Source organism: Callithrix jacchus, chromosome 6, assembly GCF_049354715.1.
Source record: "Callithrix jacchus isolate 240 chromosome 6, calJac240_pri, whole genome shotgun sequence".
In the NCBI taxonomy this organism is placed as follows: domain Eukaryota; kingdom Metazoa; phylum Chordata; class Mammalia; order Primates; family Cebidae; genus Callithrix; species Callithrix jacchus.
Window position 1 is genome coordinate 53,279,718 of NC_133507.1, and position 12,391 is coordinate 53,292,108.

At 54.9% G+C, this 12,391-nt stretch overlaps 2 protein-coding genes across 2 annotated transcripts; both read right to left on the minus strand.

The window, feature by feature from the left end:
* Positions 1 to 2,048: 2,048 nt before the first annotated feature.
* On the minus strand, positions 2,049 to 4,652 carry HOXD11 (homeobox D11). Its single transcript, XM_035304476.3, has 2 exons — positions 3,479 to 4,652; positions 2,049 to 2,725 (listed from the first exon to the last, which is right to left on the minus strand). The coding sequence occupies exons 1-2, from the start codon at positions 4,257 to 4,259 to the stop codon at positions 2,490 to 2,492; spliced, it is 1,017 nt and encodes a 338-aa protein (XP_035160367.1). The 5' UTR covers positions 4,260 to 4,652; the 3' UTR covers positions 2,049 to 2,489.
* Positions 4,653 to 9,119: 4,467 nt separating this feature from the next.
* On the minus strand, positions 9,120 to 11,862 carry HOXD12 (homeobox D12). Its single transcript, XM_002749307.4, has 2 exons — positions 11,212 to 11,862; positions 9,120 to 11,065 (listed from the first exon to the last, which is right to left on the minus strand). Exons 1-2 carry the CDS (start codon positions 11,783 to 11,785, stop codon positions 10,827 to 10,829), a joined length of 813 nt encoding a protein of 270 aa, XP_002749353.1. The 5' UTR covers positions 11,786 to 11,862; the 3' UTR covers positions 9,120 to 10,826.
* Positions 11,863 to 12,391: the final 529 nt, after the last annotated feature.

Consider the following 12,391-nt stretch of genomic DNA (forward strand, 5'->3'; position numbering starts at 1 on the left):
TACTCTTTTGCAGCAGCTTTATCTTTAAAGCGACAAGGTGATCTGTTTCGTGAAGCTAGTTGCTCCGTTTTCTGTCTCTATACAACTTCTCACACCTCATGGCTGCTTAGAACAAACAAACTAGCAAACACCTTAGCTGCCGCCTGTTACTAAGGGGTTGAGGTCGCCTATTAGAATCCAGTATTGGACAGATAGGTACCGCGGCCTCTTGGTCAAACGCGGCTTCTGGAACGTGAGCGCGCCCTCGTGTGGATCTCCAGGCCCCTGCAAACGGGAAATGGTATCTCGATTCGGCGTGTCTTGGGTGGTGGGCACACAAGCTTGCTACGTTTAGATGCAGTTTTAAAAAATAGGTGGAAACAGAAAGCGGAAAAAAACAGTTTAAGCTACTGAAACGATCATACTGTTAGGGCACTGATGTTTTAACCGATACCTAGAATTCCAAACAAAGGAATCCCCTTCTTAACGAAATTTTTCGATTGTAGGCTTTGTTCCCATTGCATCTTTCACCAAAGGATGCTTTTAAAGGCAATATAACTATATTTTCTTTTGTTCCTTATTATAGAAAGTGCAATAATCTATTTCACAGGTGGCAAATTGCTTTCAAATTTAATGAAGGTGTAAAGCTGCACAGAACTTCCTCCTTCAAATACCTGATTTTAAAACTACAGTTCTTCATTAAAGCAAAGGGCACCACAATTTAAGACCCCCCCCCCAAAAAAATCCTCAGCATTTCCTAGCTGTAGTGAAAACAGCTAGCAGGCATTTTAGTCTAACCAATATTTTAAAAAGAAGTTGACTGCTTTTGCATTACACTAACGTTTGCAGGGAAATTAAGGTTATTGATCCTGAAATTAGGAATTTTCTTAGATTTATGGTGAGTTCCTGGTATTATTCTGTGTGGTCATAAATGTATGTGTGGGTCTGGATACGTGTGAGAGTGGGTGGCAGCTGAAAATCAAGAAGAACCTTAAGGCGCCTAATTATTCAGAAAGGTTAAAGGTGATGACCTTGACATTTTGGAAGTTCAAAGGCATACATTTATGCACTTATTTTTTCCTTCCCAAATAAGGCTTAGCAATTTTTAAAAATTGCATTTCAAATTGCATGACTCCTTGAAAGATGCATGGGGTACTCTGCACTTATAGATTTATATTTTGTCTTTGGACTTAGGATAGGTTGAGTCATAAGATTCACTCACTCTTTTCAGAGAGAGAGAGAAGCTTTTCTCACTTCTCCAGTTTATTGCACATTGCGGAAATCTCTTTTGGGCCCACCAGAAGGTGTATAATATAACCCAATTAAGCTGTTTAGAACTTTGACTTTTATGGTATTGTCTAGACAGTTCAAGGTTTTGTAAACAGCCTGGCCTGGCCCTGAAACATAAAGTGCAGTGCAGCCCTCACCACATTCTTTAACTTGAAGCGATAAATGCCGCGAGAGGGTCTGCAGCTCCTGGCCCCATTTCAGTGGGGGTGGGGAGGGTTTACCTTCCCTGCTTCAGCTCCACTATGAACCAGCAAGGACCACAAGCTCTCTCCACCCACTGATAACTTCCTTTTTGAAAACTTCTCCCTTCAGTGGAGGGTTCTAATTTTGGTTTCTTCTTTTAAGGGACTGTGGCTCCTCGTAAGAGATAATTTGGATTTTCTAACCAGTTTTTAAAAATGGTTGTTGTCTTTTCAGAAATCCCAAGTTCACTAGACTAGGGGTGGGGGTGGGAGTTTGTTTCTTAGGTTCCTGCTGCTCCAGGCTTATTGCCTGAAGAAGGCAGCGCCAACATTGCTTGGTCATATCGTCAATTCAGAAATTCATCACTAACATGATTTTAAAACCAATGTAGCCTAGAGGTGATGGGAGGGAACGACTCCTATTTTAGAGGGATTAAAAGGTATTTCATTCGGTTTTCAGTTGCAGGGGTTCTGGCCACTAAAATATCCTAATTAGGCACTAAACCTCAAAGAGGAGAATTCATACAGTGTATTGAAGCTGTAACCTCCATTTTACTAGAAACCATTTATTCACACAAAAAGACAGTGACTCACGCCTTGATATGACAGACCAAAGGTACATTTCCCAAAGTTTAAATAATCTGCGTTCACTGAATAGGAAGGAAGGGCTCTCTTAAAACTCAGAGCAAAACACCAGCGCCTTCTAGTCCCCCGGCCTAACTTCCTAAAGACCCCGCGGCGTGCCCAAGAGGACTGGGAGAGGGGGAGGGGGAAACAACAGCATATTGGCGGTAAAATTGTAAAGGGACGTTTGCATTTACCATTTTCCCCTTATTAGGATCCGCTCGGCCAAGTCCCGGCCTCGTCCGCAGGCTGCAGTGGTCGCTGGGAGGTCCCGAGTTGACCGTGGGAAGGAATCGTGAAGTTCCACAGAGAAGAGGCGTCATTAAACCCAAGGACATTGGGCCTGCGGAGGGCAGGCTGGTGGGGAGGACAGTGGGTGAGTGGGGCGGGGGGAGGGGGCGCTTCCTGGAGCTCTCAAAATAAGGGGTTTCCAGTGAAATACTGCAGACGGTCTCTGTTCAGTTTCTTTTCTTTCATCCTGCGATTCTGGAACCAGATTTTGACTTGCCGGTCAGTGAGGTTGAGCATCCGAGAGAGTTGAAGTCTTTTCTCTTTGTTTATGTACACGTTAAAGAAAAACTCGCGTTCCAGTTCGCGGATCTGGTACTTGGTATAGGGACAGCGCTTTTTCCGGGACCGCTGGGGGGCCACTGCAAGGCAAAGAGACCAAGGGGTGAGAGAGGCCGCTTCTTGCCAGCCCTCAACCTCCCGCCCCGGCCACTGAACGAGGGCGAGGCCCTGGCCTCGTTGGGAACGTCCTCTGCCGCGGCTGAAAGGCCCTGCCTGCGTCGTGGGGAATGATATATGGGCGGGCACAGGAGAGAGTGCGGGCGTGGACATGTGTTCACGCCCGGGACACACACACACACACACACACACACACACACACGTAGCCTGGCACCGAGGTGGGGAAGCAGAGGGCAAGGCAGGCTCTGAACTGGAACCTGAGGGAAGAGAGACGTGAGCGTGCCCGCTGGAGCATCTGCCTGACTCCAGCGGCGCGCGTCAGCCAGCAGCTTGGATAAAGTCCAGTGCAAGGAGCAAACTCCCCCCACCCCACCCCCACCTCTCTCCCTTAAAAGCAAGAGGTTCGGTGTACGCACTCTCACTGGCTTGAACTCTTCCTCCCTCCCTCCATGGTCTCTAGCACCCCCCTGCCCAAAACTGGGGAAAAGCTCTCTATAGCGACTAATGTCCTCCTCGAAGTCTACCTTAAGCCCACCTAAATTGGTTTCCTATCATAAACACGCTTTACAACTGCCGGGGAAATCTTATAGGATGTATAAACCTCTTCGAATGCTTATAAAGTAGCACATAAAACGGCGCAAGCAGAGGGAGGCCCCCGCCGCCCCCCCGCCCCCACGGCCCCCAGGCCCACCGCTCGCCCGGCGCCCGGTGCCTACCTGCGCCGCCGCTCTTCTCGGCCCCCGCCTCCCCCGGGGGGCCCTCGCCGTCGCCACCGCTGCCTTCTGCTGCCCCCTTGGGCTCCGAGCCAGGGGTCGCCTTGGCGCAGGGACTGCCCCCTCCTCCAACAGCCCCGGTCTTGGGGTCGCCCTTGTCGGTTGCACCCTCGGGCTGTGGCTGCGCGGGCGGCGGCGGGGGCTGCGGCCCGGCGAACGGGGGCCCAGGAGCCGCCTCGTAGAACTGGTCGAAGCCCTGCGGCAGGATGCCATTGCGGCCCACCGCGCTGTAGAAGTTGGAGGCGGCGCCCGCGGGGCCGTGCGGCGGCCCCGGCGCAGCGCACACCGGCTCAGGCGCCTTGAAGAGCACGTCCGGCCGGCGGCCGGCGGGCGGGAGCAGCTCGCGCTGCATGGCTGCCTCCTCGGCCGCCGCTGCCGCCGCCGCTGCCGCCGCCGCTGCCGCGTAGTAGGGAGCGTAGCCCCCAGCGCCACCGCTGCCCCCGCCGGGGCCGCCCCCGCTGCTGCCGCCCCCCGCGCTGCCGCCGCCGCCGCCGCCGCGGTACGGCCACTTGGCGCGCTCCAGGCCGTAGTCGCGGAAGGCCACTTCGCGCACCGGCTGGACGTGCGGCGCCAGGTTGGAAGAGTAGGGGAAAGTCATCTGGCAGGACGACGGTTGGGAAAGGAACGATGGCTTGCTAGCGAAGTCAGACGGGGCCACATAGTAGGCGCAGCCCGGCAGGTACATGCTGGCTGCGCTCGGGCCGCACTCGTCAAAGTCGTTCATGGCTCCGCGGCGTGCGCGCCGGCGAGCCCCTGGCCGCTCCCGGCGCAGCCAACCTGAGCCATCGATTGCACAAGAGGCTTGGGCCAGGATCAACTAAGCAAAAATCCCCACCGGGCGCTGACGTGCAATTCATCTTGATTGATTCTGGTGGTAATTATGTCACGTGACGCCATGAAGAGAAATGTCCTTATATCTATATCAGCGCTCGCCAACAAGCCCCGGGACGGCTCCTGGCGCCGAGACGCGCGCGATGGGGGCGGATCGGCTGCCCTTTCCCTCCAGCTCTCCCTGGGCGCTCCCTGACCAGGCTGCGCCTCAGGCCGGTCACCTGCGCGCCGCTGGCCGCTGCCACCGTTGGGCGCATCTGCCACCGCCCGACCGGGCCGCCCGCCCGCGTCCGTCCGCCCGCGCGGCTTTAAGTACGCGGACCGAGGCCGACGGGGAGGAGGAAGGAGGGGGAGGAGGGGGAGGAAGGGGGAAGGGAAAGAAGCAGCAAGAAGAGGGGGGAGCCCCGGCTCCAGGCTCCCTAGAAGCTAGGGACTAGGTGTGAGGGTGTGAGGTTCCGAAACCCACCCCCCTTACTGCAGCCGCTCCCTCCCCCGCGACTCTGCCACCCTCTGCAGCTCACCCGCCTGAGAGCTTGTTGCTTCTTGTTCACCGGTAGTAATTGCGCTACTCTCCAGGGCGCAGGGAGCCCTGATTTACATATTTCTCTGCCCAGCGCGTTAAGCGAGGAGTAACTTGGCTCTTTCCGGTTCTGACCCCAGGAGTGCTAGTGCTGGCTTCGGAAAACCCAGGCCACTCACCTCCTAGACACTCACCCAGGCCAGGGCCTTCGTGCCCACCTGGCTCTCTTCCCTCCTCTCTGGTTTCCCTCTCTGTTCTTGTCTTTCTTTCTCCTTGCTTGGTCTCTCTTCAGTCTTCTCCCTTCTCTCTTGTCTTCACTTCCCTCCTTCCCCTCCTTTTCTGCTTTCCTTCTTTCTTCCACTTGCTTTCCTGTCTCCTTTCTTCTGTCTCTCTCTGCTTTCTCATCCTCTCCCCTCCTTTCCCCTAAGCTGTGTGTCACTGTCTCTGTCTCTCTCTGTTGCGTCTCCCTTCCCCTTCAGCACTAAAGGCAAGAGGGAGCTCAGTCCGTGGTCTCAGGCCTCCCTAGAATCTGGGGAGTCTGGTGAACAAAAGGATCTGAAGTCCTACTCTCGTGGTGCCCGGCTTCCCTCTGCCCGCCCCCCCCCCCGCAAAAGACAACCCCCCCCCCCCCACCACTCGCACCTCCGACCTTCTCACCCCTTCTGCTTTCAGGCCTGGCCTGGGACTAGTCCGCCTTACACCCAGACCCTTCACTGCTTTGGAGCCCCGGCAAAGCCTGTGTATCCGCACCGCGTTTCCCCGAGGTTCCTTTGGCACCCTTGGGTCGGCACGGTCACTTCAGCCCCTCCCCTCAAGATAGGTTGCCTCTCTGCGGGTTCTCAGCGGCGCCTGACTCCCCAACTGGAGCCCCTCTGTGTCACCTCGCACTGAGGCGGACTCTTCGTGGGGCACCCCATCCACTCCCCCAAGGCCTCACTCTCCTCCCAGCCTGCCGCGACCCTCTCCTAGCCCATGGGTCCAGGCGAGACCTGGGCTCCCACCTCCTAGAGAGCAGACGCTTTTCAAAGGTAAACGTCTCTTCCCAAACCCAAATCCCGCAACCGAGGACAGGAGGCTGCCTCTTTCCCCAAGATTCCTCCGCCCAGGCAATCCCAGCACTGGGGCCTGGGCCTCAGTCCTATATCCAGGGCAGGCGGCGCTGGCTGTGATGCTGGTTCCCTCCCTGGCCCGGGCCGCTGCAATGCCGGTGCTGTGCGCTCTGCCCACCTTGCGGACAGACAGAGAAAAGGCGGGTGGTCTGAGCTAATATCTATTTTCTGGCTGATGTCCCCCCCTTCCTCTTTTTCTCCTCCCTCCCTTTCTCCCTTCCTCTCTCCTTCCTCCGCCCCTTCCCAGTCCGCTTCCCTCCCCCAACACTGCGAAAATAGGTCTGTGGCGACTGGAGGGCACCGAGCCTCCCCCAACTAGAACTACCCATCTGTGTGCCCCCTCCCCACAGCTGGCACCCCCGCCCAGATTTCAGCTGGCATCCTTCTCCTCAACACAGACCCCCAGCACACTTATCTGCCTCCCCACCTCCATCCCATGCCCAAGCCTCTCCCTTTCGGGCTCGGGCTCGCTCGTGGTCGACGCCCCTGAATCTCTCTCCTAAAATGGCTCCCCGGACTCTGCACCACCGGCCCTGCGGTAGCTCAGGACCCAGGGCAGCGGCGGGGACTTCAATCCGGGTCTTTATGTGTCCGGGGGTTCGCAAAATTCTCGAACCTTCTCTCTACCGGGGGCACGGAGTGGGGCGCCGGCAGCCCGCCGCCCCCAAAGTGGAGTCTGCTGACCGCCGAAGAGGGATCTGGGGAGGACGAACCATTCAAGTTCAACGACATGGCGACGGCAGCTCCGGCTGGAGCAGCGGTGTGGCGGGGGAGGGTGAGCCATCTGGAGCGGCGGGCCGGTGCACAGGGGAAGGGGCGGCGGGCACCTCTCGGCTCCTTAGCATGGACCCTTGCCCCCCACTCCTCACTCCCCAAACCAGAACGCTCTCGTTCCAGTCCCAGCCCGCTAGGCTCTTTGGCCCTAGCTCCCTTCTAGTTCCTGCCCCTATTCCCCAAACCCAGGGAAAACCGCAGCCTCCGGACCCGGGCATCCCGCTCGAGAACCTACCGTGGAGACCCCGCCCGGCTCTGTGGCCTTGTACTTGCCTGCGTGGCCCCACCCGAAACGTAGGCGCACCAGGCCTTCGGGGCGCAGCCAGCAGCTCCGCGAGAAAGAGCTTTCCGCACAGCGCCGGGACGCTATGCGGTGATTTTGAGCCACCCAAGATAAGACACTAACTTGACCTTAACTTTGTCAGGGCGCCCCTGGTATCTGGAGAACGTGAACAGACACTGTCTGGCAGCTCTCGTAAAAGCTGACTGGGGAAGGGATTCTGAGTCATTTCATTTATTGCCACTACAGTTCTGCAAGAAAGCTTTTCCTCTCTGCCAAACTTTAATTATTTATGCTCTTTTAAGAAACGAAAGAAGAGAAACGCAGGGAAAACACCCAGAGCCAGTTCCTTCCCTGAAGAGCCCTCGGAATGGACTTCTTAAGTCAAGCGACTGGAGAACAAAAATATGGGGAGATCACCTTTGTCTTAGGACAGTGGGGCAGGCGCCTTGCCTTCCCCCACTATCACTGAGAGGGGAATGCAGTTGGGAGAGGCGGGTGAAGGGGCATCCCTCCCCCCCACACACATGAATATTTACAACGATTCCGGATTTCTCTTCCACCCGCCGGCATCCCGGAAGCCTCCCCGGCCCGCCTCCCTTAGGGAGAACCCCCAAGCCTTAAAAGTGTCCCCCCTCCCCCGCCACCCTCTGAGTTCGCAACTGATTGAATGCCAGACTAAGCCGTTTTTTTCTGCTTTTAAAACCGTTTTCTTAGTCAAGAGGCCTGCTTGGACTGCAGCATTTCAGAGGACGCATTTGTCTTTCTGCAGGGAATGTTGAGCACTCAGATTTTAGCGTCCTTCTCTTCAGCATTTGTTTCTTACTAATTTCCTAGTGGTTCCAGATCTCTGCCGGAACCAGTGTTGTGGAAGGAGACCAAGAGTCTTTGTATTTGTGTGAACTAGTAAAAGGGATAGATTTGGAAAAAACTGCTGAACCAAGAAATATGCTTTTATACTTAGAATAATTTAATTTTCTTTGAGGAGTGATCTCCATGAATATCCACTCCCCCCACTCATCCCAGGCTAAAGGGAAAGAACACGATGATTTAATGATATATTTTGGAAAAAAAGCCTCTGCGTTGTCTGTCTTAAGGCCTGAGTCTGAGTACTATGCTTTCCTCCTCCTTTCCCCAGCCTTCGGAGGGCTCAGGGAGGCTTCCGCCTTTGTTCAGTTGTTTTCGAGGAGGCAAACCTCTGAATGCAGACTCAGACTTGGAGATCATGGCCTCTATGTGCCCAGCCAGGTGGGGAAATTTTTTGAGCCATAGGCCTTGGCAGCTCTTGCCTCTTTCTCTCCCATTGAATATATACACATATATTGTATATATAGATGTGTTTGTAAGCAAAGAACAATTAAAAATTTAATTATACACCAAATTCGCTTCTGGGAAGGAAGGGGAGTTGGAATGTTGAATATTCAGTGTTAGTGATTTAGTGATTTTGTTAATTCTCCCTCTAGCTAAAAGCTAGTTTCCACCTCCACCAGCTAGGAGCTGTGGTTTGCAACAAGATGAGTAGTAAGCAGGCCCTGGCTTTCCCCGACTGAGCTAGAGGTTCATATGGACTAGGGAGTCTTGAGGCCCCATTTCCCAAGGGAGTCTGCTGGGCTCCTGGTAAACCTGCTGGCATCAAGGATTTAGCAGGACATAGCTGGTTCCAGAGAAGCCAGACCAAAGCTTGGTGAAGACAGACCTTTTTTTTTTTTTTTTTTTTCAATCTGAGGAACCTCAAATCTTTACAGTCCACCAATAACAGTAAGCTTTAAAGTTTGAGAATCTAGGCTAAGCGCAGAAGTCCCAGCCTGCAACAAGCGGAGAGTCCCCCTATTGTGTGATACACACGCAGATCTGTCATGGTTCTTCCCTTTTTGATATTCCAAACATATTTTGTTGGTAGGCTTTTACACACCATTTCCTGACCGCCTTGGAAGCCATTTTCTCATTTAACGAACAGTCAACACCCGCGGTGAAACAACAACCAGAAAAGAAAAAATAATTTGGTGACCTGAAAAATGTTAGAGGGGAATCCAAAACATTTTGAAAAACTGACATCAGTCCCTTGACAGCTTGGCTCAGACCTCGATATTTATTTTCACTCAAAACATTTGTATATATTGTGTCTGATATATACAAGCTATTGTTTTTAACAAAATCAAAGCAAAACATACATGATAACAATTAGATAGCCTAGAAAATGAAATTAGTCTAGACATCAACTGAAGTCAGCCGAGCTAAGGCTCCAGGCTCTCTGTGAGGTGCCCACGCCAGGTTTAGGGCCAGGTCCTCCACTGAAAAGAAATCATTGGATTTTGGGAAGGAATCCTGAATCCTTGGGCTGTTGTACATCATGCCAGGAGTTGTGGAGGAGGGTGCTGCATGTCTGAAGGAGAGGCAGAAGAGGCAGGGATAGTAGAATAAGCTAGCAGGGGGAGGCTTGGGTTCACTGAGATTAAGGCTGGACACTCCAGCACACCCAGAACAATTCTACCTTGCATTTGGGAACTCCTGCCTCCATGAGGCAAGCCTGGCAGGGCCCAGGGCCTCAAAGTCGCCACTGGGACAAGCCAGACATGCTTCAGAAGGGGCACAGTAGCTGGGCCACTGGTAGATTTGGCGGATGGTGGAGACGGTGAGAGGAACTTCTGGTCCTCTTTGCTCTGTCAAGAGCAGCTAGCAGGAGCTGAGAATCTAAGAGATCTCCTGTCCCACCCCATGACCCTTGAGAAGGATCTTTTGCCTGTCCTTGTGGGGGTCCATTAAGGTTAATCAAGAAAGACAGATGTGTCGATACCTTTACTCACCTCACCTGGAAAGCCATATTTATAGCTGGAGTGTAGCACCCTCCTCCTCTTGCTCACTCCCTTCTCCTCCCCAGGATATCTTTCCCTCCTCCCTGTGCCACAGCTTCAAAGCAGACCAGCAGCTCCTTTCACCAGAGCTAGGCTCTGGGGATCCAGTTACAGGGTTCATGCGCCTGGCCTAGGCTTGTATGAGGAGGTGGGAGTATAGCAATGTTTGCCAGTCTTGTCTGGAGATTGCACTTTGTCTGGAGCCTCGGTCTCTTTCATCCCATCTCAGGGAAGGAAAGCTCCACCCTATTCCACCCAGCTGGAGGGGCCAGCCTACCTCGCATTTCGCATTTTGAGATATCTCCAAGTTTGCCCCACCACCCAGCTCCTCCCCTTCTCTCTTTTTTCCTCCCAAAGTCTGAAGGTCTAGTGTGGCTTTTGTCCTCTCAAATCAGCCAGGGCAGACAGGAAGGTATCCGTTGTATGGTGCCTTTTCCTTTTTTCAGAGTGAAGATCTTGGCCTTGACACAAAGGGCTTCTGCTGCAGAGACCTAATTGTACCCACAGTCCTTTCCATTCCCTCAGGAGGCCTTCCCTCTGAGCCCTATCTAGGCGACTGCTAAATGCTGAAGGGGCTGGAGAGAGGGGGAAAGAGAACGAATTGGACGGAAACAGAAAAATCCAGGTACCAGGGAGCAAGAATGAGCCGTGGGTGCAAATGCCCCAGCCTGGAGCAGGGAGAGGTGGCCTCAGACCCCACACGTGGAAGCCTTAAGGCCAGCGTTGCATTGGAACTTCCTCACTTTCTCCCAGGCTTCTCAGGGACGGAGGAAAGCAAGGAGGCCTAGCTGGCCTGGTGTCTAAATCTCTTCGTGGCTTCGGGACCGGCGGAGAAGGAACCGAAGGAAAAGCCTTAGCCCCAGTTCCTCCTCCCCACACCAGGCCTCTGTCCAAAAGGGCAGGCCCAGCCCTGGCCACGCCGCGGCTAGTAGAGCGCCAGCGCCTGCTCCCGCAGCACCACGCGCTTCTTCTTCATACGCCGGTTCTGAAACCAGATTTTGACCTGCTGGTCGCTGAGGTTCAGCCTGTTGGACAATTCCTTGCGCTTCTGACGGTTGATGAATTCGTTGACGAGGAATTCGCTCTCCAACTCCGCAATCTGCTGCTTCGTGTAGGGTTTCCGCTTCTTGCGGGCCCTCCCCGGGGCCGCCCCCCACGGCAGGCCTGCAACACAGCCCCGACCCACGTCAGCCCAGCCCGTTCTCTGTAGATTGCCCGCCCCCAGGCGGTTCACCTCCCCTTACACTCTCCCTTGAACCCCACCTCCCATCCCGGCCCAAACCGGCCCGGGGAGCTTGGGCTCCGTTTACCGTCGGGCAGTGAAGGTCGCAGGCAAGAGGCAACGCCCGCCGCCTGCACTGTCATGTTCAAGTTGAGCGGGCCCTTGGTGTCGTCCTTGAAGCCGGGAGCGCAGGGAGCCCCTTGGAGCAGGGTCGCGGAACCCGGCGCGGCACGACCAACACCTGGGTAGTCATACTTGGCCGCTTTGAGAGCAGCCACTGCAGGGGCCAGGCTAGAATCGGGGGCGAAGGACGGCCGGGTACGGCCGCGCTCCTCTGGCCCAGCGGCCTCTTCGGGTGCATAGAATTTGGCCTGCTCTTCAGGTCCGTCCTTGGCTGTTGGGGGCTGCAGGCCGAGAGGCCCGGAGCCGGCCAAGTAGGGTTGCGAAAAGCCGCCGAAGGCAGTGGAGCCCGCAGGCTGCGCGGGGGCGCAGGAGGCGGGCGTGGCGGCCCAGGGCAGCGCGCCGCGTGGGTAGGAGATAGGGGGAAGTGCGGCCAACTGGCCGCCATTCGGCCGTAGGTTGGAGAAGTAGAAAGAGTCTGGCGACTGCAGATTGAGAAACGAGCCCACGTAGCCCGCTCTGTAGAGACTGCGCTCACACATCTCCAACAAAGGGCTTCGGCTGCGCTCGCAACAGTATTTAGTTACAACCGGGAATAAGAGGACAGGCTCAGACGATTGGACGAAACTTTGCCTGCAGGTTCTTCAAAGCCGGTCATTTCAGCACCGCCTACCTCCCCCCGACCCGTTTTCCCCCCCTTCAGAGTACTATGATAACACCCGCAATGTTCTATGGCGAAGGACGAGGCTGCTAGAAGAGCCAAATCATGTTGAGCGAAGACTAAGCCTCTGAGGGTTTCCAGGCCCGGCTTCAGGAGCTGGGGGCATCAGGCAAGAGGGTGCCTTTGCCCAAGTGTCCCTTGGGACTCTTGGTGGTGGTGATTGGCTTTGTGATCCTTTTTTCCGCAGGCTTTCTGCGCCCAACTTGCTTCTACCGGCTTTAAGCGGCAGCGGAGGCATTTTCCATTAACCAGCGCCTGTCCACTTGTCCGGAGAGGGCGCGGTCCGGCGGCACCACGAGCTCTGTCCCTGGGATTGACAATGTCACTCCTGCCCCAATCACTCCCATAGAAAGGCTTTCTCCAGAGATCTCTGCCTGGGGAATCTGGCAGCAAAGACCCATTCGCTGCTTGAGCTCTCTGTCCCAGG

What these genes read in the sequence shown, in the direction of transcription:
- HOXD11 (XM_035304476.3), bottom strand. Translation starts at nt 4,259, where the DNA reads ATGAACGACTTTGACGAGTGCGGCCCGAGCGCAGCCAGCATGTACCTG. An exon ending in CGAGAAGAGCGGCGGCGCAG is followed by an intron (nt 2,726 to 3,478) that starts GTAGGCACCGGG and finishes TTTGCCTTGCAG; the next exon opens with TGGCCCCCCAGCGGTCCCGG.
- HOXD12 (XM_002749307.4), bottom strand. Translation starts at nt 11,785, where the DNA reads ATGTGTGAGCGCAGTCTCTACAGAGCGGGCTACGTGGGCTCGTTTCTC. An exon ending in GCGACCTTCACTGCCCGACG is followed by an intron (nt 11,066 to 11,211) that starts GTAAACGGAGCC and finishes GCTGTGTTGCAG; the next exon opens with GCCTGCCGTGGGGGGCGGCC.